Here is a 27,787-nt window from a genome sequence, read left to right as displayed (position 1 = left end):
CAACACTTAGTGTTGCCCTAGGCCAGAATATATATAGCAGCCCTCGTATAATTAACAAGTAAGAAAGGGCTAAGTTCGGGTGTAACCGAATATTTTATACTCTTGTAACTTGCAGGAATCAAAGCCAGGGAAATACCTTACGATGTAAAACGACAAACGGATCGAAATCTAAGCAATTTTGTATCTACTTATACTATATATAAATCATACACTGACCAACATATTAGGCATAAGGTTTGTGGAAAAAAAACCAAAATGATTATACTTGGTCATTATACAAAATCAGCCGGCTATTTGAAAATCCTGGTAGTAGTTATATGGAGGCTAGGTCAAGTTTTCGCCCAATTGTATCCATTTTAGGCACAATGATATACTGTTATCAGCAAAACACGCTTACTCATTTTCATTGAGATAACTTAAATATTGCTCGATATATGTATCCAGCATAAAGTCACCAGGAAGTTCGAAAATCTTTGTATTAGGTATATGGAGGTTCAGGGAAGTATTGGCCCGATTCCACACATTTTGGATACACAGAATTAACACAGCAGGAAAAGGATTCTGTCTAAATTTCTATATCTCATATCTCACACATTGGCAGATATTTTCGAACAAAAGTCAACTATATGTACTGGGGTCCACATATTCGGTACCTAGGGTCGTGAACAGTTTTGGTTGGATTTGAACAATTTTTTGTCATAAAGGCATTATTCGCATAAAGGTTGATCCCATTATATTAATTGCTACTTGATTTGTGTACTGGAAACTGAACGAATCAAGTGGAATTTAAAATTGTGGCACGTGGGAAGTAGACGTGGCTTTTGACCGATTCATTAATTTTCACAGAGTGACATAGGAATATGAAAAAATACCATACCAAATTTTGTCGAAATGGTTTTCACCAAAAAGTGGGCGGTGCCACGCCCATCGTCCAATTTTTTCGGTTACTGGAAAGTGGTTCGATTACGCCCATCTACGAACTCGAATATTTTTTTGTACCAAGTTTCACCAAGATATCGCAATTTTTACTCAAGTTACAGCTTGTACGGACGGATGGACGAATGGACGGACGGACGGACAGACAGACAGTCAACCGGATTTCAACTTTTCTCGCCACCCATATCATTTACATATATATATATATCTATCTCGCTTGGTATTAGGTGATACGTACAACAGTTAGGTGAACAAAACTATAATACTTTGTAGCAACTGGTTGCTAGAGTATAAAAATTATTTGCAATTAAATAGCACTATTTTTCTGCCAGATCTTAAGTCCCACTTTTAAATGTTATAATTACATAAAAAATATTCTACATATATATAATAGTTTATTTAAAATTTTAACAATTTTTTTGATTTTTGCAAGTTTCAAATTATTCAAAAACTTATTATTTTTTGAATTTCAACATACTTATGTATTAATAAATAGAAATACAACAAATGTCGACAAATAAATACGTGCAGCTTTCGCAATCTACAAAATAAAAAAATAAAAACAAAAAGACTAATAATAAGAGACAATGCCTAAAAATACCGGGCTAATGCAGGCGAGCGAGATATTTTTCGTTTCTTACGCTAGAATGGAAATATGTGAAAATACTATACATACATATCAATGATCAGAAATAACAAAATTAGAAAAAAATATTAAATGAGAGAAAAGTAGGGAAATTTTCTGAAAACATATCTTTCACCGGAGAGGCCTGAAAATGTCAGACCGTGCAAATGCACCAATACACACGCATATAGTACATATACACTGGCAAAGGTAACCAATACAACGATAAGAGCCACTACAGCGAAACGAATGAGGATGCCCGGTAAACTGACACGGCGAATGAATTGGTGAGTGGGTTGAAAAAATGACGAAAGTCGATTTTTCGGGTGGAAAATAAATTTCAACTTTACGAAAATTCATAAACAAACAGGTACAGGAAATATATACATACATACATATACATATGTACATATGTATGTACGTTATGGTTGTGTATATATTGGAGTACAAAATATATTATAAAATTTTAATTTAACAATAAATTAGTATATCATACATACATACATATGTATATTTGTATATATGTATGTACATATGTACATATTTATGTATGTGTATCAAAATTTGTTAAAATTTTTTCGACATGTTTGTTTTGAAACTTTAGTTACTTATAGAGAGCAATTGCGGAAAAATGCCAAGGACCACATGACGCTGCATAGTTGCAGTTGCAAACGTATGTACAATATGCATATGTACATATGTATGTACATACATGCCGACATATTTACTTTTATGTATTTATTTACTTGAGTTAATCGGCACAGCATTGCGATGCCTCCTTTTCCGCCCACTTGGCGCGCATTTAAGCATCGCAAGGCTGTCCTTTCCTCCCGCTTGCATTTATCAGGCCCAGCGAGTGCATGTGCGTACGTATGTACTTATATGTATGTATGTGCAAATGCATATGTATTTATGTACTATATATCCAATATGCATATCAAGCATATAAAATTTATATAAAAAAGCGCTCGCATTTTATACTTACTTATAGCTAGCATAAAACAAAAATAAAATTTCTTATAAAAATAAAAATTAAAGACAACAACAACACGACGTGCGCAGCCAGAGCGTTTCGTTGATACTATAGCATGGTTGTTGCTGAAGCTTGTCAATATGTGCATTTAAGAATATATTTACGTACACATGTATGTATGTATGCACGTGTGCACATATGTATGTATGTATGTTTGTGCGTTTTTTGGTTTCTTTCGCTGATCGTGCAAATGTTTCGGTGCGCCGGCTGCGGCCTCCGTTGCTGTGGCTCCGGCATTGGTTTGGTGCCACCAAAAGCGTTCAAATTAAAAGCAACAACAGCAACACCGACAGCAAATACCGCCACAGCCTTGCGCGCAATGTACACTCACACACATGCAAACACACACATGCGCCACATACCGCACTCAACGATCGAGTTTACGCACACAATCGCATTTTGTACAAAACCAATACCAATGCAATTGGGCCGTCGCGGTGGCAGCAACATTTCGTTTCGAACAGATTCAAGCAGAACAGCTAAAGTGTTTTCACAAAATTTTCAGTTGAACATCACAATCCGTTCAAGTCGCGGATAACTCCGATAATATTATATTGTAAGTACTGACCAACTGACTAACTGTTGATTGTCACTCTGACTCAGTGTGCTGTGTTCTAAAAACTCTAAGTAAAGTAAATTACAAAGAAAAGCAGTATAATATAACCGATAAACTGTTATTTTCATTGAAATTACTAACTAAACGAGCCCCAGTTGTGTGTCGTGTGTAGTGTTGGTGATAAAAGTGGGTTAAAAATTGCATATTTTGAACACGAAAACCGTGGAACCAGCGTTCTTTCGGGGCACTTTTTTGTATGAAAGTGTCTTCATTTTTATGAAAAAAATATTTTTAAATATAATATTTAACAGAAATGTGTATTTAAGCTAACAAACAGCGTTTATTAGTATGTGAATTTTAAAAAATAATTTTACTGTTAATATAGAAGACTCGAATGATGAAAACTCTATACGCAGTGTTATGTAATATTTTTTTTTTATAGAATGTAGGAGACTTTCTTGAATTCAGTTATGAAATTAAGGATGGTATTAAAGTTATAAGGTAGTTTTTCTACACTTTAAAGAAAAAGTATCGATATTTTTAAACAAAAAGTATAGAATAACTATTTTTTTATTTTATAAAAAATAGAAAAGAGTAGACGTATGTACATACATTACATCTATTTATTTAAAATGTTTACCGAAAGGTTCTTTTTTAATATTTTATCTTTTTTAATATTATATGTATATTAAGATATTTATGGAAAAAACGTTTACATTTTTTTTTTGAAATGTGTGTAGAAATATATAAATGAAATATTGAAATTGTATATATTTTGGTATATTTTTTGTTTAAATATCTTCAAATTAAAACCCTTTATTTTTTTTTAATAATATATTTTAACGCATTGTCAAAGAAATATTCAGTAGAGTAACCGCTATGCAAACAATTGCCATATAAAAGCAGTATAAGTATGTACGTACATATGTGTGTTAGTGGTATCCACAAAGTTCAACATACGACTAGCATAACTGAAGCAGCAGAAAACCACAAAAAGCGTTTAGAATTGCAAATGCTTGCAAAATAAAAAATTAGGAAAACTATGATGAAGACCAAAAAAAAATAGATATATATGTATATGTATATGTATATATGTATATATATAAACAATAGTTATAAAAAATTATTAATAAGTTAAATAAATAGTTGCCTCTTAGGACATCATTAGAATAAGCATATGCAATGAAGAATTTTTTATTTTTCAAATACTAATTATTTCAAAAACATACGAATTTCCAAAGAAATTTTATCGTTAGCTAACAAAAGCTATAAATAATCATAGATAAAATACTTCCGAAGCACCCACTCAATTTTGAAAGCTTCAAACGCATAATCACATATGTATGTACATACATATGCATGTGTATATGTATATTTCGAATCGAAATGCTATGTCAAATTCACATTAACGGCTCTCGTCTTATTAGCACACTGTGGCAATAAGAGAGTGGCCTGGACATTCCTAAGCATTGCATCAATTTGACTGCCATACATACATACATACATCTTTAATTTGTTTACCTAAAAATCTAAGCACCACATGGCTTGCATCTATGTAATTCGATCCTAACTGTGGCATTCAGCCAATGGCCAACGACTATTCGCTCTGGCATTTAGCACTGTTCTATATTTGATTTTGCTTCCCCGAAAGCTGTGCGAGGATCGCAAGCACATCGGTATTTATGCATGTGTGGGCACCTAAAAAGAACTAGACAAGGAAAAGCTTTCGAATTACACCAAAAACAAACAACAGAAACGCTTTCCGCCAATACAACCATACAGCAGCATTAAGTGATCGTTTTGTTGTTGTGTTTTGGTGATTTAGCAATATTCTGACATTAAACAGCTGCCTGCTGGCGTTGGCGGTACTAACGGTTGAATACTATATATGTCTTCAACACATACAGTGTATGTACATATGTGTGTGTATATTTGTATTTTTCTAAATGTGCCTATGAACGCACATACTAGTGCAGATACAAATACCGTTGTTTATGAGCATCAAGCTCCTAGAAATATGTACGTATATTCGGCGTTCTGAAATTTTGGATATTTTGTTGAAAACCTCCGAGCATTTTCGAGCATTTATTTTTAGCACAATTTTAAATTTGGCATTAAGAAAGCAACTCTGCTTGAAGTGTTCAGATCAACTTAAAATTTATTTTTGCTAATAGAGAGGTACTTCCTTGATTGTGTTAAGTCGTTTACGTCAAAATTTTGCGCTTTTATGATAAAATTAGTATTTAATAACTCATTTTGACTATGCTTCTTACATAGACTATTCTAAACTCATATATGAATAAAAAATATTTAAAAAGCAAATTTTTGATACAAAATGTTTAATATAAAATACATATACATATGTATGTATGTATGTACATACTATATACAAATGGGACCTCTGATGGAAATTCTTTGTAATTTGATATAGTATATGCTGTTTTACTACATAATTAATTAAATTAATAATTAAAATAATTGAAGAAAATTCAACCTCTGGCAGTACAGCGTATTTTGAAAATATTTTCAATTAAGTTTTCATACAAATATTCATTTTAATTCAACTTTATATTTGATTCAAACTTCTTACTGTGTAATATATTTTCTCGATCTTTGCGATCGCGTTTGTCATACTTTTTGAATATTTAATAACATGCCTTATTTTATATAAGGGTTACCGTTGTCATATTGCTTTGTTGATATTCACTTTTTTGCAATGACTACTACTTAATATCTCACATGTTTAAGAAATTTGTATATTCGGAGATTCACAAATCAAAATTCGTATATTTTATTTCTCTTAAATCAAGCATTTTCTAACACAGAATGCATCTTATATGTGTAGTATATGCGTTATGAAAAGCTTTTCATTTGGATCACCCTGTTGGCAACTGTTTGTATTACAACAGCTATATTTTTTTTTTTAATTCTTTACGAAAAATGAAGTTCACTCAGCAAACACTAAGCGTCTAAATCGGCTTAAGCGCCTAATTGTATGCTACATACGAGTATATAGTACACATATTGCACAGTAAAAATATGTATTCAACAGAAGTCTATGAATGAAAAGAGAATACAGTATACATTTACATACATACAAATATATTGTATATATGTACATATGTGCATCTACATACATATCAATATTTGTATATTTATACATACATATGTATATAAATTTGTTATAAGAAATACAATATTTCCAAGTAAGCATTCTGCACTCGAAACTCTGTGGCTGAAACTCAAATGCTTCCAAATAATTGGTAAGAGAGAATATGTGCCATTTTCATAAATAAATCTATATAAGTAATATTATACGTTACATTAAAAGAGTTATTTTTATGAATATACACTTGAATCAGCATTTCTGAAATGTTTACAGTTGAAGTCACCTTGCTGACCAAGTGTAACTGATGATCCGTGTGCGTATATTTACATACATATGTACATATGTACATGCTTATGTCTATGCGTAATAAAACAAAAATGAATTAACACATCGTTAATGTAAATATGTGAGTAACATGAAAGTTTTAAGTTCCAAATTATTTTACACAAAAGCTCTTTTAAAAGCTCTTATGGCAAAAAAAGCACCCAAAGCGGTTGATAACTTTAATTTTCGCCATGAAATTTGATATATGTACATATGTAGATATAGATAGGTAAACGATAATAAGTCAGACATTTGAATAAAATTTCAGTGTTTTGAACAAGTATTTAATTTAAAATTGATTTATTTTAAATTTCAAATAAATAGTCACCTAATAGTTCAATTCGTTTTCATAACAAATCAACCTAAAATAGCTCTTTATCAAAAAAGGTTAATAGTATTTTTCATACATACATATGTATGTACAAGTATGTACATAAATACCAACAAAAAACATACACACATATGTACGAAAAACGCTTATGACCCGATTTGCTGATTTCAAGAAATCCACTTCAAATGCAAAATATTAAATATAATTATGCAAATATGTATCCACATATATTGTGGATATTCGTTGAGCCGCTGCAGTGTAAACAAACCGTAACAGCTGACCAGGAAAGCGCTTAAATGTGTGCGTGAGTGTGTAGCGGCCGGGTCATCGTTACAAGCCGCCTTCGCTGACAGCGCTCAATCTGAGTCAGGCTTTTGGAATGCCTCATACTTTATAATGTCAATGGAAATGCTCGTATATCACATACGATAAATAAAATATGTGCCCATGCATGCTTATGTATGTATATACATATTTATACTTATATCCATGTATACAAGTACTTCGTATGCACCTGTGTATGTTTGTATGCTTGCAGTATGCATGAAATTCATTTTTCGTTACGTATTTTGCATACAACTCATTTTCTCAGATATAAAACCGAATGCGTTCTACGACAAAAACACAATTACATACATACTTGTATATATAATGTTTGACGCATTCATATGACTTTCTACTTTTATTTTTATTTCGAGCGTAAAGCAAAATTCGTCCATAAATCAGTGAATAGCACCAATGACCAAGATTTATTTATTTTGCTACAGCGTCGTCGTCACTCGTCATGCGTCACTCCATATTTTGCCTTTTATTATAATAATGTATATTGTGTGAGTGTGCTTAGCTCTATATCCGTATGCTTGGATCGACAGAGTGATTAAAGAAAACCTTACGGTTTAACCCACATCTCCAAAGTGTGCCCTGCAAGAGTTAGCGGTATACATACTTACATACATATATGTAGTAGTGCAGATTGGCAGACATGCCAGCAGACTAGGATCGCCGAATAATGACTATTGTAGAAGCTGTCAGGATGTAGAAGAAGCGGAGACTATAAAAAATCGTCTATGCGAACGCAAAGCTTTGTATAGAAAATTATCGCAGCTATCGGTCAAGGGTTTCTTGACGATATTTCGAGGGTTGCACGGATAAAACTTTTCGTACTGTTCAACTTCATCAGGTAGCACGTGGTGGTTCATATAAGACAATAGAGTGAGCGGTTTTTAGTCTTGGTACAAAAGTTTTCACAATGAGCCTCCTAAAGGCCTAGATGCGACGTCAGACAGCCGTTCTACCTACTTACTTAACAATAATAATAAATTACTGAGTTTGATCGGTCTCTCACAAAAGAAACGAATTAAATAATTTAAATAAATTGTAAACAAAAACATTAAGCATATTTCACAACATTGTAGTGAACTATTTATCAGTCAAAAGCCCTGTAAAAGATAATGAAAAATCTTTCCTAATACCTATTTCTATAATTCTTTTTTCTTATACGGAGAAAATATTTCTTTCATTCAGTATCAATTGTTTGCTTTTGCAAAAAACTTCGACCGGACCGAACTTTCCTAAATTCGATTTTAGCATAAAAACTCCCTGTTTTTTTAAGATGTGACTGCTTGATCGTCATTTATTCGTTCACGTGCAATAAATGCAAAAAGCATACATATTTAATGATCGCTTTTCGGCGATGGTATTTGACAGTACCTATTTTTTGCAAGCCAGAAATTTAAAAGAAAATTTGAATTTAGATTTTTTGTTTTTGCAATGCCATCTTTACCATAACAATTTGTATAGTCTAGGCGATTGAGATTTTCAAAATAATTTTCGTTAATATTTTCTAACATTTTGAGGCTTCCACACCTACCACACAGCTGTGCTCTCAAATGCTTTATTTATTATTTATGCTAAAATGCTGTGCTTAATTACAGACTTAAATGTATATTGAGTAAATCGCTTAACTTTTCATTTCACATGGGCCAATTTCAGTTTCTTCGAGTAAACAGAGCAAACACAAAACCCAGCCACCATGGATGCCATCAAGAAGAAGATGCAAGCGATGAAAATCGACAAGGACGGAGCATTGGAACGTGCTCTTGTCTGCGAACAGCAAGCACGCGATGCCAATACTCGCGCCGAGAAGGTTTGTAATTACCCATATACACTCACACTTATATACTACCATATACATATGTAAATACATATGCTCATTTGTATCAGCAAATTACAGCTGTTCGATAAGCTAACCAACAATCAGCAAAACAGTTATAATCATTCAAACGGTTTAATTGTACAGCGTGCATTTTTAATTTCTTCATTCAATTGCTGAAAATTCGGATTATTTTCTCGTCAAATACAAATGTTTGCTGTTTGTACGTTGGAATTGTTTATTGCAAATTTTTTCTTTTTTCTTTTTCTGTTTTTAATATGAAAACTTAATTAGTGGCGGTTTCACACACGTGTCTGCTGCGTCCACAATGCATAAAGATTAAATATCTCCGCATGAATAATGAATTAAATAAGATTGATCGGTACCGTTATAATGTAGTGTAAAATAAATTTCTCAAATAATCGCAATTCACTAAACATGAAATTTTAAACTATTTAATATGATTCTCCTAATCATACGAAAAAATGGCATAACAGAAAAAAATAATAAAAATAAACAAACAAAAAGTAAACAACTAAAAAGTTATTAAAAAAATTAAAAACTAATATATGTATATATGTATGTATATGTTTAATAAGAAAAAAAATTATTTGGGGTACTCACAACCCGTCGTAAAGCATCGTAAAATCGTAGAATTATAAATTTGTACACTTGTTTAAAAAAATTGTTGTTGGATTTCATACAAAAATGCGTTTACACATTTACAATTCTCAATGCTATGTTTTCGAATGGTTATAACTTATAACCTTATGAGACTTGTGAAACCCCTAATTATAAAAATGATTAATATATTTTTTTATTTATTATGCTTGTGTAGGCCGAGGAAGAGGCACGTCAATTGCAAAAGAAAATCCAGACTGTTGAAAACGAATTGGATCAGACACAAGAAGCCCTCACACTTGTCACAGGCAAACTGGAAGAGAAGAACAAGGCTCTACAGAATGTAAGTTTCTCGTTTTCAAGCTACTAGTTATAAGTAGAGATATGAAAGTTATTAAAAAAAGTCAATTAATTAGAGTATTTTATATTAGCGTTATATATTCAGAGTGTTTAGCAAAAATTAAAAAAAAAATTAAGGAACTGATTGCAAGCTCGCATTACAAATCTCAAGTGTTTAATAACAAATGCAAGTAAATTTCTTGAGAAATTTAGGAAGATAGTTTTTGCAAGTTTTTTGACCATCTAATTGGTTTTTGGTCGAACCCGCAAGGTAGTGCCTTTCACCAAACTTCAAGGTATGGCAACTCCTGAATTAAAAGTAACTTACACGGTTTTCAAAGTTGACAGCCGCTTGAAAATTTGCTACTTGTTTCATATATTTTTCTTTAAGCAAAAGTGTAGGTGAAGTTATTAAAATTCCATTCGACTGTATACAAAAACATTCCTTTATTTCCAAATCTTTACATGTGAATGCTTGAATTTTATATTATTTTCACAAAACATTATCTCCCCTTGAATAATTATTACTATATACATATAACTTGTTCAATGTAAATCTTCCAGCCTTCAGCATTTTTATTTCTACCAACATCCGTTTGAGAATTTTAGTATTGTAGTAGTGAGAATATGTAGTATTGTATTTTCATATTTACTATTTGAAAAGAGTTTTTTATAGTATAGTATAGTATAGTAGTGTTTTCTCAGGATTTTTTCAATATTAATGCCATATACTTTAAGATTTTAAGGTAGAAATACGTACATACATATATTATTCTATGTTATATATACTATTTGAATATTTCCATAATTTACTTTTCATACCTATTAAACATAGGTATCTATATATCGTCACCTGAAATGCAAAATAACGTTCCATCAAAAAATTCGAAATTGAATGTCTTATAGATTACGCTTCACTACTTCAAATTACGTACATAATATTACATATGTTCAACATTTTCTGGTTCTCCGATCAAATATAAACTAGTTTTAACCAATATTAAAATTTTGTTTCACTCATGTTCCATTTTATTTCGTGTTTCATTCATGCCACTGTAAATTTCCGAAAATGTTGTTACGTTATTTTGCATTTCAGGTGACGATATGTAGATCCATAAGAAATACTCAAATACTCAATAAAATGAGGGAAAAATTACATGAAAATATATATTCACAAAATGTGTACTATATTATTCCATGATCTCCAAAGTACTGAAATAGGAGTGTTAAAAACTATATGTGCATTTTGTTTATTTAAAATAAAAGAGTGCCTTCGGTACAGCTTTTGCATTTATAAATATAAAATTTTAGAGCCATTAGCCTTTACAAGGGATTATTATCAATTATCGAACGGACACGTTGATGCCTGTCTGCTAAAACGAAGAAAGATTACTGTAATGGCACCTGTCAATATGCCAAACTTTAAAAAAGCACAAGTCTCGCACACATTATTCATTCAAAACGATTAGCATGATAAATGTGTGTATTTACAAAGAATGCGCCACTGTTATAAGAACAAACCAGCAACGGCAATAAATTAACATAGCAGCGCTAACATAACATTCGCTGACAATGAATACCGTGCATATTTCAAATTGGCTAAAGTCCGTTGTCTGGCAGCGACGTTGTGGCTCGCGTTGCCAACTGCACAAACGGCTCTTTGCTTAGTTTCCGTTGATCTATTTTTAAAACCAAAGTCTCTTCGGTAATTTGTAGAAAATTCGGAAAATTTACACACATACACAAATGAGATTCTGTACACAACATATGTACATATGAATATGTGTAAAGGTGTATATGGTATTATGCAAATTAAAAAAGAGTACCGCCCATTTCCAAATACGGCGGAAAGAGTTTAAACTAATGGGGTTTTGAGTGATTTCAAAATATCGAATAACGCTACTCAGAGAGTAGAGCACAGAATTTTGTTGTTGGTTTTTTCTTTCAATAAGCGCATGCGTTTCTTGAGATACTCAATGCAAGTTGTTTATTTATTTTATAGTTTGCAAAAATTTACCAGATCGAAAATTTAGAAAAAAATAAATAGGTACATACATACGTATGTATAATGGAAAATATTGAAATATAATAAACTTTAAAACTGGAGTATATTTAATATTAACATACGACTACTTTCATTATAATCTACGCTGGAATTAAAATTTCTTTTGAGATGAGTAAATTTTTGCATTAACAATTTTTAAATTTGCGACGCACATGTTTTCTGAAGAGGAAGTATAATACACACATACATATGTACATACATATGTATGTATATGTATGAATCTATGTACATAGATATGTGTATTCGCAGTTTTCACGTAATATGTGCGCACATACATACATTTTCTCTAACGGCCTTTAAGATGTTAACAAACTTAATTGTTATCTAATATATACATACATATGTATCTCCGCACACACAAAATCACGCGTAAATATGTATTACATGTGTGCAATTGTATAACCAAATTCAACTTTTCAACCTTTTTCTGGCTTGCTAAAAATTAATGGGTTTATGCCTGTAGCTTGTATAGAAAATTATAAAGCGTAGAAAACATTTTGAAATGTTGTTAATTAAAAGAAAAAAGAAACATTTTTCAAAACAAAAATATAAAATGACTACATACCGGCGCGCCTGTACAAACAAATTTAATTGCGATACGTACATTCATATGCATGGTGAGTAATGCATAAGCACAACAACAAACTGACTTATGGAACGCTATAGGAAAAACTACCCATATGTATATGTACATACATATAACACACACTGTTCGCTGAATAAGCACACACTGTTATTTGAAATACATATATACACATACGTACATATACATATATGTATGCAAGTACATATAGAGCGATATAAAAAAAATTCCATATGAAAATACTCGCCTGATGACACAGAGCAATGAATTGGCGTTGACTCTCTTCGTCGGCGACCTCGACTGAGAGAAAGTGGAGCACATATACAAGTGCCCAAGCACATGGCTAAAATATATGTACGTACATACATACATATGTGCTCGTCCTCTCCCACATATCCATTGGTTAGCTATAGGGCGGGCGTGCGCACCGTTAATTTTACTGTACGATCACAGTGGGGTCGATGGGTTGATGGTCGACGGTCACGAATTGTAGTGTGCTGCAGCCGGCTAGTCAAGCGGATAATTCGTAAGAGACGACAAAGAGAGTGGGAGCGAGTTATTAGAAAGTTTAGCTAACATTTTTACAATTATTACATATGGATGTACATATGTATGTACATACTAGCTATACACATTTGCCAACTCTTCCTCAACACATATTTATTAGATCACTGGGAGTGTAACGTTCGCAACCGGCTAGTCATAGTAGGGGGTGGTGTTTCGTGTGAGTCAAGCATTTTGCTCATATCGCTTAAATAGCAGGAGTGTTTGCAGAGAGTGCCGACAGTAGAGCATACGGCGACGATCATATGGAGCAGGAGTAGTAATTAGGTACATACGTACATATATGACGGTCAAACTTATGTACAATATATACATATGTATATACGTACAGGCATATGCAACAGATATATTACGTGCCACAACTAGCGCGCATAGCGGCAACCACGGGAACGGCAATAGAGCAGAAGCTGAAGCAACAGCCAACAGCTATGGTTAGAAGAAGCAACAGCAGAAATTAAATCATCGTAGAAGTGAGGCCAACAATATCGCATAATTAAATTGAAGAGTGTTTTGAGTAGTTAAACAAATATTTGTGGCAGAGTTTTAAAAGGAGCAGCTTTTAAATAAAAACAATAATTACACACATGTAATAATGTATAATGTATAACTCTATTTTTATTTAATGTGAGTTAAATAAAATTTTAGAGTTGAACTGAACAAAAAAAAAATTGGCGTATTTGCAAAAGAAAAAAAAATTAAGAAAAAAAAGCAAATACATTCCAATGAAAATTCTGTAACTGAGTGATTGGAGCACGGCGATATCCCTAAACATTGCAAATATTAGCGCAAACTCAAATACAACCGGAAACCTAAATAAGTTTGTACGTGTGTAATTAAATAATTTTACGCGTTATATACGCATACAAATATACTTACGAAATTAAGTATTACCAAATCACGCAAACTCTACGTAAACGGGTGTGATATGAACGTCAGTATCATAGATAATACATACTTATGTCAATACATATGTATCTAGATATATATATACATATATGTAAGTAAATAGTGGTGCGATTATGCGTGCTTTTGGTGCATACGTGTATATATGTACATATGTACATACATACATAAATACATATGCATATAAACAGTAAACATCAGTTGTAATTGAAACTCAAAAATAGTGAAATTATATGTATGTACATATGTATGAAATATGTGTATACACAGCAAAAGAAACATCAACATGATTAGACAAAAAATGTTTTGATGAAAAGTAACTAAGCCCATATTCATCAGCAAATAATAGAAAAGTCAATGCAGCAGATGTGAGATAAAGAGAAAGTGCATGCACGCATGAACTTAGAAATGGAAAATATACATAAATCAATATAAATAAATAATAGAATAGCAAAACATTCAGAGATGCTCAATAGATTTCTGAAATAAACAAGATAAACCAGCAACAGCAAACGAGCACACGGTTTTAGAGCGAATCAAATGTAAACTCAAGTGATAACAGCACAAACTCTATTCAAACAAAATAAAAACATTTCGAAGTGGAACATTTGTTGTACACACAAGCCGTTATCAGCCGTTGATATTTCGAGTTTTGCCAGTGCACTATATAAAACCGTGTACCGCATAAATTAAGCTGCAAGCTAGTTTTCAAGAACCATATTTGTAGTTTCCCATTTGCAAGAACAGGTGCAGTAGTTAAACCCTATAAACTAAAATAACATAAAAAAATTACTCTTAAACGTTAGTGCAAATCACTTATGAACTCAAATTGAATTGTCCGCCTGAGATTTTTGTGCGCAAATCGAAATACTCTAGCAACGAGCAAACTCATTATGGTTCAAGGAACACTGTGCGAACATAAAACAAATACAAACGCATGGCAAACAGTGAGCTATAGTAAAAAACCGCAAACGAAAAATCACCTTAAAGCAAAAGGTGGAGGTGGTGGTAGTATCGATAAGTCAAATATACAAATTAAAAATACATTGAACAAAAATTCGCTAGCAAAACCGAAATCGCAAACTACTACATTGCTTTTGAGAGTGGCAGCGAATAATCAAAAAATCTCAAGGACGAAAACGTCAACAACTCAAAAACCGAATTTGGCACAACCAAATAATGCCGCAGTGAAGCAGAAAACAGCACCCACTGTTGACAAAACAAAAACAGCGATAGCTGCAGTTGGCAACATACCAACTCAGCAGCAACAACAAACACTGCGTAATCGACAGCAGCAGCAGCAGCAACAGCAACACGTTCAGCGGCAGCAATCGCCCTTATTGTATGTTCGTCGTCGGCGAGTAAATCACGAAATCAGACAAATTAAACGTGCTCACCGCCACCTATTGACAAGTGGCGGGTGCGACTGGCAGCACCGCCAAGCGACCGATAGTAGTGGCACTGGTGTGGCAACCGTACGCAAGCAAGACGTCAAGTGTCAAACGAAGGCGAATAACAACTGTAGTCATTCGAACAGCTGTCGCTGTACAGCGACAAAGAAGAAACAGCAAAAGTGTCATCCATCGCAACAACAAAAGCAACAGAAGAGAAAATTGCAAATTTTAGTGAAAAATGCCCACAGTGGCGGAGGAGCAGGTAGTAATAGCAGTGGTAAATCAAAGCAGGAGAAAGGTAAACAACAAATTGGCATTGAACGTGTTGGTACTGTGAAATCGAAAGAGACCTATGCAGAATCTGTTATCTCTTCGCGTTGGGATTCAATCGAAGAACAATTAAATTATCTGGATAAATTACTGTATTTCTGTGAGGACGAGGAAGATGCCTGTTGTGCATGGAATTGTAATATAAACAAAGCTTACGATTGCTGTAGTGAAAGAGCAAAATCAGAGGAAATTTATTACGAAGGGGACGTCGACGACGACTACGAAAGTGACTGGAGTACTGATTGGAGCCAATCAGATATGTCAACTACAGATAAGAGTGTAGATGATGCAGACATGCAATCCACAACAAGTGGTGCAGGATCTGCATCCACAACTACGTCACCTGTTGTCCCTACCTCACATAGACGACGCGGTCATCAGCATCATCCCCGTTTTTCGGGCACACGCCGTCCAAATATTCCAAATGTTCAGGAAATACTTGCTGCATTATATCGAGGTGATTCACAAAGTGTTCTCACCAACTTACGTCAAGCCAGTCAGGCAGTACAAGAAGACATCACATTGTCCGTTGGTGGCGGAAGCGATGTAGAAACAGTATCTTCCACAATGGGAGATTCACAATATACAGATGAACCAGATGAAGACTTGGAATTACAGCTTTCAAAATCATCAATGCTTAACTTGCCTCTAACCGACTCAGTAACCACGTCGATGGGCAGCAACAGTCCAACTCCCACGGATGAAAGCAGTATGGTTGATGAAGGCGTGGTAAGCGCACAAACGCCCACTAGCAATATTGAAGCTGAGAGTGTGACTCCGAAATCACAAAAAATCAAATCTAAACGTGATAAAAGTGAAAAACTTGATCGTTCAGAAAAAAAGAAAAGGGCAAAGAAGGATAAAAGTAAACGTGCATCAGTTTGTTCCGATGCAGATGGTAATATAGTTAGTTCAGGTGAAGTGCTCACCGCGGCAGATGAAGGTATTGCCATCGATGATGAGGATGTACAAGCAGCTGAGTGGGCGAAGTTACGTTGTACCAGTGAAGCCGCGGAAATTGTTGCAGAGCGTGAGGCGCGTCGAAATAAAGGTCGTTGCGCCGACTATCCTGGACTTGCATTTGGTCGTTCCATATTCAGCTCTGATACCATGATGAAGTTCAATATCATACGTAACGAATTGCATAACATCATGAAAACGCAGCTTAAACGGGTAATTAGAATCATGCGACTCCGTAAGGTAGTCAAGTGTGAAATAATTTGAATTGCATTTAATAATTAATCAAAACTCTTTCTCAAGTTTTGCGTACCTGCAAACATGTGCAAATATTTTGATAGGGGCATATAGAGGAAAAAGTATTCGAAATCAGTATACCTAATGTTATCCCAAAGGCATTCAGAATTTAAATTTCAAAAGACCGGTATGCCGTATTTTATTTCCAATACTGTTATTAGAACTTTCTTTGAGACAATTTTCGATAGTCATTCAAAAAATTGTTATTCATTTCCGGTAAAAACTTTAACTAAAGGGACTTCAGTAGTGTTATAAATAATATTTTTTAATTCGTTTATTCCTCAAAGCTCTAAAAATAATCGATTGTGATAAAACATTTTTGATAATGCTTTTTTGTGATTATTTTTGCGCTTATAGAATAATACAGAATTTTATTCGACTTTCGCTTCGTCATTTTGCTAATTATTTGCATATTTCATTAATATTTGTACACATAATGCAATTATTGTGTAGATTTATTTATATCTATTGATGTATATGGTGCATACGATGTTCGCAAGTATATACATATGCTGTATATATATGTATTCACACGATTCGTAAGATCTACAAACATAACTAATATTTGAATTACGGTGAACATTTTTTTGTAATTTTCTGTACTTCGTCTTTTATAGATAATGACCCAGTTCAATGTATTATACGCTTCTGTTTTCGTATGTTAAACTGCGAATTTCTTTCTCCACACTTGCTCATATACATAAGTATATGCGAGACGACGACCTTCTTGGCAGGCGTCGTTATACGTTGCTGAGCTCATTCTTCTTTCAGCAGATTGCTACAAATTAAATTGCTGAACAAAATTAGGCGGCGACAAATTTGTTTGTTAAATGTACTCTCAAGTTTTAAAGAATTTATATTCATCAAATGACTGTAATTACTACGTGTGCGAGGGAAAACTAGCTACATTTGTCAAAAAGTCATATATTTAATTTTAAAAAGCTCCTAAGGATTATTTTAATGTTATCAACTGTTAGTGCGGGTATTTATTACAATTTTGGATTTGCATCCACCTAATGCACAAAAGTAACCCCACAGCTATCAGATGAACATTAATTCACGTAAACTATTTTTATGGAATAAGGTTCTTACTCAATTGCCATTTGTTCTGTGCACTGACATTCAAAACTCGTTAATGTTTCATATGGTCGTTAGCACCTTTTATGGTAACGAATTGATTGAATCAACAACTGGTGATGTATGACTGTATATTCAATATTCCTGGCAATATGAGATTTTGCACGCTTTGTAACAAGTGACCTGATAGATTTTGACCAAAAATGATTTGTAGTCTACGATTATTTTCACAAATGTAGTAGTTGTTGAAATGAACTTAATTCTGATCTAAACAATAGTGTAATTGTGCTTTCATAATTGTTATTAAATACTTTGAGCAATATACATAATTCTCACGTTTCTCGCTCTCTCGACATTTATGGAATCAACGACCTTACAACTGGCAGACAGTCGTCACACCGTTGTAATCCGAATTTGGCAAACGTGGAAATGTTTGAAAATAGCAAAATATGTTTTACTCTTAATTTCTTTTCATTGATATGGCATGCGTACTAAATAATAATTATTATTTAATTATCACACACAGTAAGTGCGCGCCTACGTCACTTGCTATAAATGGAAAACTTACGCGCGAATTTATATTCCCTTTTACTGAAATATAGTGCCTATACTTACTTATAAGTATGAATGTATATAAAAATACTTGAATATTCGGTAATATATTTATGTATATTGTGTTATCATAAGTCTGTACCTGATATAATTTGTCATAAATTCGTTAATTGGTTGCTTAATTAATTAACATTTTATTTCAAAAATGGCAATTATATTTTTGCTCTAACCGGTCACAGTCAAAGAGTATACATATTTAAAATAATTACAACTTTTTGTCAATTTCGTCAGGTTCTTCATTTATACTAAAACACACTTCATATATAGTAAAATTTTTAATTTTGCCCTTTTAAACAAGTTTTTCATCTCGAATATTTGTTAAAAATATATAGTCTGGCAACAATGGTGTTAAGAGAGCGAGTTTTGCTATTGGAATTTGCTTTTCTTCTACTCTATTTGAGTTTTCTTTTGCTTTCTGCAAAATTATAAGCATTTTAATTAAATGTACATATGGTTTTTATTTAAGATCTATTATAACATTTTTTGGCAGACGCAAACAAATACTATGCTTTTAGTGCTGACAATTTAACTACTTTGTGAAGTGTTTTAACTGTGTTTATTTATATGTAAGCATCTCTTTCGCACAACCATGTGGAATACAAGTGCTTTACTAAATACGGTGCTAGCTGGCCTTGTTCAATGTCGTTTTGAGTCATTCACAAATTAAGGCGAGGCTTGTGAGAGAGGTATTCTCTTTGGTTGTTCATTTTCCAGTAGTAGCAACAACAATAATATACGAATGTCAACGTAATCTTTGGCTGGTCGTCGTCGGTGTCTCCGCTTCCAAAGAATTCGAAAATTTTGACCGATTTCATTTTGCGATACGAATTCACTCAGTGCTGAGCTCATAAATTTACGCTGCGGCTTTTAAAATCGAGACGTGGTAGTTTGTGCTAGAAATTAACAAAGTTAGTAGTGGCTGTTTTGTGAGCGATACCATTGTTGGGTTTATTCGTAAAGTGTAAAGAAAAGTGCGTGTATAGTATTAAATTTAACAAGTTAAGCAACCTTTGTGAGGAAAAAAGTGCTTAACGTTGAAAGAAAGGTAGAAGGAGGAAGCAAAGTAGGAATAGCAGCAGAAAAACCGGTGGTTCCAAATTGTTGGTGTAGTGTGTTTCGTTTCGTTGCGTTCCGCATTCATAACTTCTCTTTATTTTTCGCTATTCTTCGTGTCATATTTTTTTTATTGTCTTAGCCCTTGCCACCGCCGTGTTCATTTTCTAAAAGTCCAAAAATATTTTTTTATAACGTTTGGTGCTGCGAAAAAAGTACGAAAACTAATAAATTGTAAAATTCAAAATCTAATTAAGTTGTTTTTCGCCGGATAATATTTAATTTAAATTACACAAGAGTCAAAAAACGAAAGTTCGTTTATCTTTTTTCCAGTTCGAAGTAATACTTGTGTGGCGTTTGTGTTCGTGGTAACCATCAGTAAAAGTGCGAAGCAAAGTCGAAAAGTATTTTACCCACAACGATCGAGCCGAAATTGTGTGCTTTCATTGAAAAAAAAAATTGTGCAACAGTAGTGTTGTTGACCATCCTTTACCCCACCTTTAAAAAAAACAGTTAAATATGACGACCAGCATTCCACAAGGCACCCTCTTGGATGTGCTAAAAAAGAAAATGCGCCAGACCAAAGAAGAAATGGAAAAATATAAAGATGAATGTGAGGAATATCACAAGCGTTTACAACTTGAGGTGGTTCGACGAGAAGAAGTAAGTTCCACTCCGATCATTGTTAAGGGTTGTAAAGGGGCGAGGGTCGTGTACGCGTATGCACTGTAGCTTAGGCACAGGTGTCGTTATCACGTAGCTGGAATAATTATAAATTATCCATGAACATCAATATTGGTTTCTCATTGAGGTTTGAGATTTGGACTGTGAATAGTTTTTTGCGAGTTCTATAATCTAGATGAACGTATTTATTTTTAACTTGTGATTCTATTTTACTAAATTTATATTGATTTCGATGTGACGATTCCATAAACTTTTGTTTTAATTGCTTATATGTGCGACAAGGATGACGCATCCTACTTTGCACGACTGCCATGGTGAAACGTCAAATATATTGTGTCAATATTGCCATATCTGCAAATTTGCCATACATATTGTATTTAGAGAACTGTTCCTTGCATCAGCATTTTCCAAACTACTATTTTCGGTGATTATTAATTGCTTTTTAACAATTGAAATTAATTGATAGATTTAAGTAATTAGTGTAGGTGTCTTTAGTTTATTAGCTAAGTTGTGTGTCTTAATCGTTATAATTATACTGATTAAAACTTTGTATGTCTACAAACATACAAATGCATTTATTACCCTGAAAAAGCAGTTTTCAATAATATTTTGAGGCTTAAACTGAGTGCAAATATTGCTTATAATGGTTGTCTTGTTTGTCCTTAAGTTTTATTTAGCTATTCTCAATCTTTTACATTAACAGTTATTGGCACCATCAACAGCTTAAAATATTAACTCTCGGCTGCTAAATTAATGGTTTAAGAATATATTTGATAAACATACATCTTGCGGGCACCTGTTTGCCATTCAGCGTATAGGCAATTAATATGTTACTGTTACGCCAATTAAATTTAACTTTAGCCGTCTTCACTCTTCCGAATTTAAATAATTATAGTCAGTTTTGTTAAAATTTGAGTTAAAATTCCGTGAAAAATATCAGGAATTAAGTTCCGCTTGAAATAATGGCATTCTTTGGGTATTTAGTGGTACTGGTCAAAGTAGTTATTGTTATATATTTGTGCAGTTGATTTAGTTGCTTTTTCTATTTTTTTCAATCCATCATTGGATTTATGTGGCAGACAAGTAAATAAGTAAAATATGGGTTATACATACTATTTTCATTTGTGAAAATATTTTGAATATGTTAGCTCAAAAACACTTAAGTTTTTTAAATTTCAACTAAACGTCACTTGAAATGAATTTTTAATTCCGTATTATGGTATTTGAGTCTATTCATACTCGTACACACAAAACTATTCGTATATTTGTGTACGTAACCTAGCTATCGCTACTGAACTGGGATGAATGATTGTAATTCAAAATCGCTATAATGTGACTGCAGTGGGAATCGACCTCTATTATTTAGTATCATCTGGGGGTCGACTTTCTGTTGTGATAATTCATGTTCTGCATGGTTGGGAATATCTATTCATTAGGTCGTTTCAATTTTTGAGTGATTTCCTCAACTGGAAATTAAATTCTGTAGTTTTGTGCTCCATTTCAATGTTGGAAAAATAGTATAGTACATCTCATTCAAATATATTCTGTTAGCAATTTCTGGGTGTAAACAGACAAATACAAATAAGATAATATTGTATATGTATGCTATCAATGTTGCTATTATTGTGTGTCTGTTTATGTAATTGTTATTGGGTTGAAGGTCTACATAGATAGTATGGGTTGTCATACCCTACTGATGTCATACAAAATAGCTACATATTTCATTTAAAATATTTAAAAAAATTTGTTTTCGATTACATTTTAGGCAAAGTTTAATTATCTTTATATGATATGAAATTAGTTAAATATTGTAAATGGTGACCTTCACGTTTCATGTGTTATTTTCAATTACTAATGCAATTATAGATATTTTTGCTATGCTAAATATGTATGTATGATTGTGGTCGATCGTGTTTTTTTTAATCGTAAAGCAGGGATTTTGGTAAAAAAATGCAATATAGTTTCCTAAAGAAGTACTATCTTTAGAAGATTTAAAATAAGCATAAATGCTATGTACATACGTACGTGCAATCAACAGTGACATTTTTCTAATGAATTTGTGCTTCGCATTATTTATCATTAGCACTCTAAGCATTTGTTTGACGCGAACACACCTCAATAGCATTACAACGAACATATAGTTAATGTAATGTGTGAGTTATATTTCGTTTACATTGCATACATACATACATATATAAATATATATGTATATGTTAATATATGGAAGTATATTATTGTATGTTGCTACTGACAACGCCATGTGACCAATTTTCATATCATTAACTACAAATACCGGCTAAATTTATTAACAAATGTTATGACGAGAAATATGTACTCTTCGCAACAATGCAATGACCTAGACGATTTGTTGCCGCATTCATCTTTACTCGTTTTACTAATTATAATTCTAACTTGTTTTATACGAGTAATTCATACTTTGTAGCAACGCTATACCGGCAAATTTATAAATGTTTTCTGTATTTACATACATGTATGTGTAATAAATACTGGTCAGCAGGTTATAGTATAGAATTGCAAAGAAGAAAAGAAATTTGAATGACATTTTGACCGCTTTGAAAGTTTTACACATGTATGTATGTACATATATGTATGCTGTAGCACTCCAGTGATTCGGTTACTACATTCACCATCCGTTCACTCCGAATGAGGTTAATTTCTCAATTCGGTTATAAGATTTTATTATACTCAATTGTTGTGTTTCATTCGATGTCAGAAAGCAAGAGACAAAGTTGTCTAGAATTTTTAAATACTTTTTAGCAATTTGTCCAATTCAATGACCGTTCGAATATCGTTTAAAGTAGTTGAGAAACGTGTAAGATACACTGTTATGCTTATTGTTCTTATTGTTGCCTGAGTTTTTTATGCAAATGGTATTTTTTTTTTATCAATTTTCTTAAAGCTCTTTCTCTCTTTACACTCCCGTATTCGTGGACTTTTTGTTCATCTTGTTGATTTTGTTAGTTTGGCATATTTGCTTCTATGTATGAATGTTCGTACATATGTATGCATATATGTATGTATGTATACAAGAATTTGAGTGCTTAACAGGCGATGACGTAAGCTTACCTTCATTCAAATTCATATCACAACTTGTGCACGGAGCTTCTTGTTCTGTGGTTTCTTTTCCTGTAAATTTATATGATTTGTACAGCCTTAGGTGCATAATTTCTTTAAAATATTTACTCTTCCCTACTGTTGGTTTCGAAAGCAGCAAGTGTGACTACCTAATCTAGCTTATATAGATTATTTTCTCCCTCACTTTTGTTATTTGGATATCCCCAGTCAACATTATTACTTTGTTGCAGCATGTTTCAACATTGCTTGCCTAACTTGTTCAGTAAATTTGGTGGTGGTTTCGCAGCGTTTCTCCCTCTGGTATTGCGTGCTGTTGGTGCTGGCCAATGAGCGCTACCACATTGAGCTTGAGTTCGCTTACTTGTTCAACGGAAATGTCAGCAATTTTAAATATTTGGAAGTAAATCATTTAAACGTAATATTAGCATTGAAAATATATTTATTCAAATATTTCTGTAAATCTGTTCCGAATTACCATTTCAAGATATATGTATACTCTTCTTTCATACACATAATTACAAATTGTTTCGTCAATTCTGTTGTTGAGTACAAAATTCTATTAATGTACAAGGAGGGCATGTGAATAGATATCGAATTTATAGTCTCTTTCAGTGGTAATAATCATGTCATTTGTCTCGTGCCCAATGATGTCATTCAACTTGAATTTATTGTGTTGTTACTTTCACGGCGCACAGTAAAACGATCATCTTGACGCCAACTTCATTGTATAGATAAGGTTTTAAAGGTCATTTAAGGGGATTACTTATATAAATAATTCATAATTAAATTCATAATTAAAAAAAAAAAAAATAAATAAATTGTTTGGCCAGTGCCCTACATATTTTTATCGGATATACGTTCCTATATCCAAATCGTTGCCTTTACGCTGGCAAAAATCGCTGCTAGTAAACTTGAAATCATTTTGAAGAAGGTCTGAGGAGAGGATTCAAAATATTTGCACATATTTGAAGACGCAACGTGTAGTTCCCTTTATTTTTACAGCTCACCAAACTTAAATCGGATCCAATGGAGTTTACTGGGTGCTGCAATAAAACTATTTAAATAAAAAGAGAGCTTACCCACAAGCAGTTATAGGGTTTCAACTTAAAAGTTAGAAGTTTTATATTGTTGTATGCTAAAAAGTAGGCAATTAGAGAGTTGAATAACGCCTTCGTTAAGTAGGCACACTATTTAATCTTTCTGAGAAACCAATAGTTCATGGAATATAGTTTTAAGCAAATTTCAAAAAGTATTTGAGTATTTCTTATAAATAAAGTTGAACTCCCCTAACTCGAATCACCACAATTCACAAAAAATCGAGTTAGAGAGACTTCGAGATATGGAAGGAAATTTGTATAAAATTTGACTTCTATTGCCAATTCATGAGTTCGAGTTATGGAAGTTCAACTGTATATACATACTTAATATATGTATAAGCACTAGTATAGTCGAGTTTATTTTCAATATTACATAAGTAAGATTTTTGTTTTGGAACGAAAATTCTATTGCCTATGTGTGGTATTTAATTTGAATTACAGGCCGAATCAGAAGTAGCTGCATTGAATCGTCGCATTCAATTGCTCGAAGAAGACTTGGAACGTTCAGAGGAACGTTTGGGATCAGCCACAGCCAAGCTTTCGGAAGCTTCTCAAGCTGCCGATGAGAGCGAACGGTTAGTATACCTTTGATTGCGAACTGCAACAGAGGATTTTAATTACTATAGATTAACTAAATTTAATATACACTTAGTAATATATGTATGGTAAATATAATTTGTACTTTATTTTTCATACGAGTGATATACTAGTACAAAAAATTTATGCAGATATATACAATAATTATAACAATTACAAATTCCAATATACAGGATACGAAAAGCTCTTGAAAATCGTACAAATTTGGAAGATGACAGAGTAGCTATTTTGGAAACTCAATTAGTCCAAGCAAAATTAATTGCCGAAGAGGCCGATAAAAAATATGAAGAGGTATATTTTTCAGCAAACAACTCGAAAGAGTTACTTTTAGATAGGGTCTTAGGGTTATTAGGCTTACTTTTATTTTGAGTATTCTTGAAAAGGTTTAGGGAATTTTCTCTCCAGTTTTTTTTTTATTCTATTTGTGGGTAATGCTCTCTACGACGTGTATTTTTTAATAGTTATAAGTTTTATGTAATCCATTTATGTATACGTAAGCACATACATATGTATGTGGATTTTAACGTGTTTTCTAGTGTGGTACATAATGTATAATGAAAACCTATTGTATAAATACTTTTTAAGATATGCACATTAGGTTAAGCTCAAGCATTGTATAATATGTTCTATTGATGTTTTTAAAAACTAATTCAAATATTTCTTTAAGATGTGAATTATTGTTATTATTTTCATTTTAAAATTGATTTTATTTCCACACAAAAAAGTAATGTGAATTTGTAAGAATTCTAAGATTAAAAAGATTAAAGGAAATGTTTGAATTAATTAGAACATATAATTTTCTAATACTTATTATAGTCGTTTGAAAAGGCATTTATCTAACTCAATGAATAATTTTTTTTATTTATTTCCTACAATATTTATATAAACTCAATATGTGATCTTGGTAAAACACAACCTCAACGAAAATGGTTCGCTACTCAACTATATTATCTATATTCCTAAATTGCACGAAATAAAATCAAAACACGACTATTCCTTCTGTATAAATGTGTGCAAACAAATATAATACAAATATATATATATAAACAACGTATACCACCACCGCAACGTATGCGCCTTCCATATGTTTTTATGTTGACACCAATTTTAAAACATTTCCTGTATCTGTGTAACTACAACACCAACAACCACATGGCCGACGCACTGATGGAAACACCTGAATGCTGTGCTTGTGCTAAAATGCATCATCGCCGTCTTTTTACAACATACCGTTGCTTGAACGGTCTCCTATGGGCATTGAAATCGATATAACATCAACTTCTTTATAACAATCTTGGATAACATGCAGCGCTCGCAAGATTCTTGAGAACCGCGCCCTTGCCGATGAAGAACGCATGGACGCCCTTGAGAATCAATTGAAGGAAGCTCGTTTCCTTGCTGAGGAGGCTGACAAGAAATACGATGAGGTGCAATATGATAAACCAATCATTGAGTTATTAGCTAAGCTTAGTTGTTCTATCGCTGAGTCGTCTTCATTTTTAAGAAACACCATACCCACTCTCACTACCAACAATGATATCAACAGCATCACCACTGCAAATGCAATTAATAATGTTACTAACACTAGCGATAATGTAAATGTAGTAATAGGCACTGATACTGACACTGACGCTGACTCTAAAACGGACGTGAAAACGAATACAGTCGAAGACTCTACTGACGCTGCTGACGCTGCTAATGTTGATAAAAATATCAACACAGCGGCACCAACACCCTCGCAAGTAACTTGATTTTGCAATTGTCAACATGCGAATAAACTCGAAAAAATAAGAGTAACAATGCCAATTTCTTGCAATAGCATATGCATTAGTTGAGAGTTGATTGATATAAATGATGACTAGTAGAGAAGTAAAAAAAAAATGACCAGATAAATAGGTAATGACCAAATCAAATACATATGTAAATATGTATGTGCTAAACGCTGCCCAACAGTTGTTAGCTGCAATCTGATGTTACTACACGCAAAGTAAAGGATCTCTTCTTGGTTGTTGCTTTGTGTGTGTGTACACAAGAAATGTTGGCAACGCTTGCATGCACTATTTGCATGAACGGAACCGGAACCGGAACACAGTAACTGATACGGATATATAGGAATTGAAACTAAAGATAACAATAATTATTGTATAATAATTTTATATGTACTTTAATTAACTAAAACATATTGAAATTGTTTTTTAAACTAATGAAACTTGTGCTGCTACTATGTTGTATATTCACTTAAAAAAAAGTTAAGAAAACTAAATATGTAAAATGTATAAAAAATAAATATAACTATTATGTGCACTAACTTGAAATAAGCAAAGTTAATGAGTGAAGGAGCGATGAAAGTGCTGACTTCTACTCGAGAAAAGTTTTTAAGTAATGTAAGGTTGCCTTTGCTATATACAAATTAAAAAGTAACGATCAAAAGCGGAAGAAACTTCCATAAAAA

At 32.8% G+C, this 27,787-nt stretch overlaps 1 protein-coding gene across 27 annotated transcripts in view; it reads left to right on the top strand.

Annotated features, from left to right (window-relative positions):
* The first annotated feature begins 3,044 nt into the window (after nucleotides 1-3,044).
* Nucleotides 3,045-27,787, top strand: part of LOC126767913 (tropomyosin-2) — a 44,978-nt gene continuing 20,235 nt past the window's right edge. For 4 of the 27 annotated variants that reach the window (XM_050485691.1, XM_050485689.1, XM_050485681.1 and 1 more), the window contains exons 1-5: nucleotides 3,045-3,150; nucleotides 8,907-9,060; nucleotides 9,905-10,030; nucleotides 25,180-25,313; nucleotides 25,509-25,626. In XM_050485691.1, the coding sequence (XP_050341648.1) occupies nucleotides 8,947-9,060; nucleotides 9,905-10,030; nucleotides 25,180-25,313; nucleotides 25,509-25,626 (492 nt within the window). In that variant the 5' untranslated portion in view covers nucleotides 3,045-3,150; nucleotides 8,907-8,946. The other 23 variants (XM_050485688.1, XM_050485680.1, XM_050485683.1 and 20 more) reach the window with 22 other exon arrangements.

Source organism: Bactrocera neohumeralis, chromosome 2, assembly GCF_024586455.1.
Source record: "Bactrocera neohumeralis isolate Rockhampton chromosome 2, APGP_CSIRO_Bneo_wtdbg2-racon-allhic-juicebox.fasta_v2, whole genome shotgun sequence".
In the NCBI taxonomy this organism is placed as follows: domain Eukaryota; kingdom Metazoa; phylum Arthropoda; class Insecta; order Diptera; family Tephritidae; genus Bactrocera; species Bactrocera neohumeralis.
Note: the sequence above shows the minus strand (reverse complement) of the source record. Positions and strands in the feature narration are given on the sequence as shown.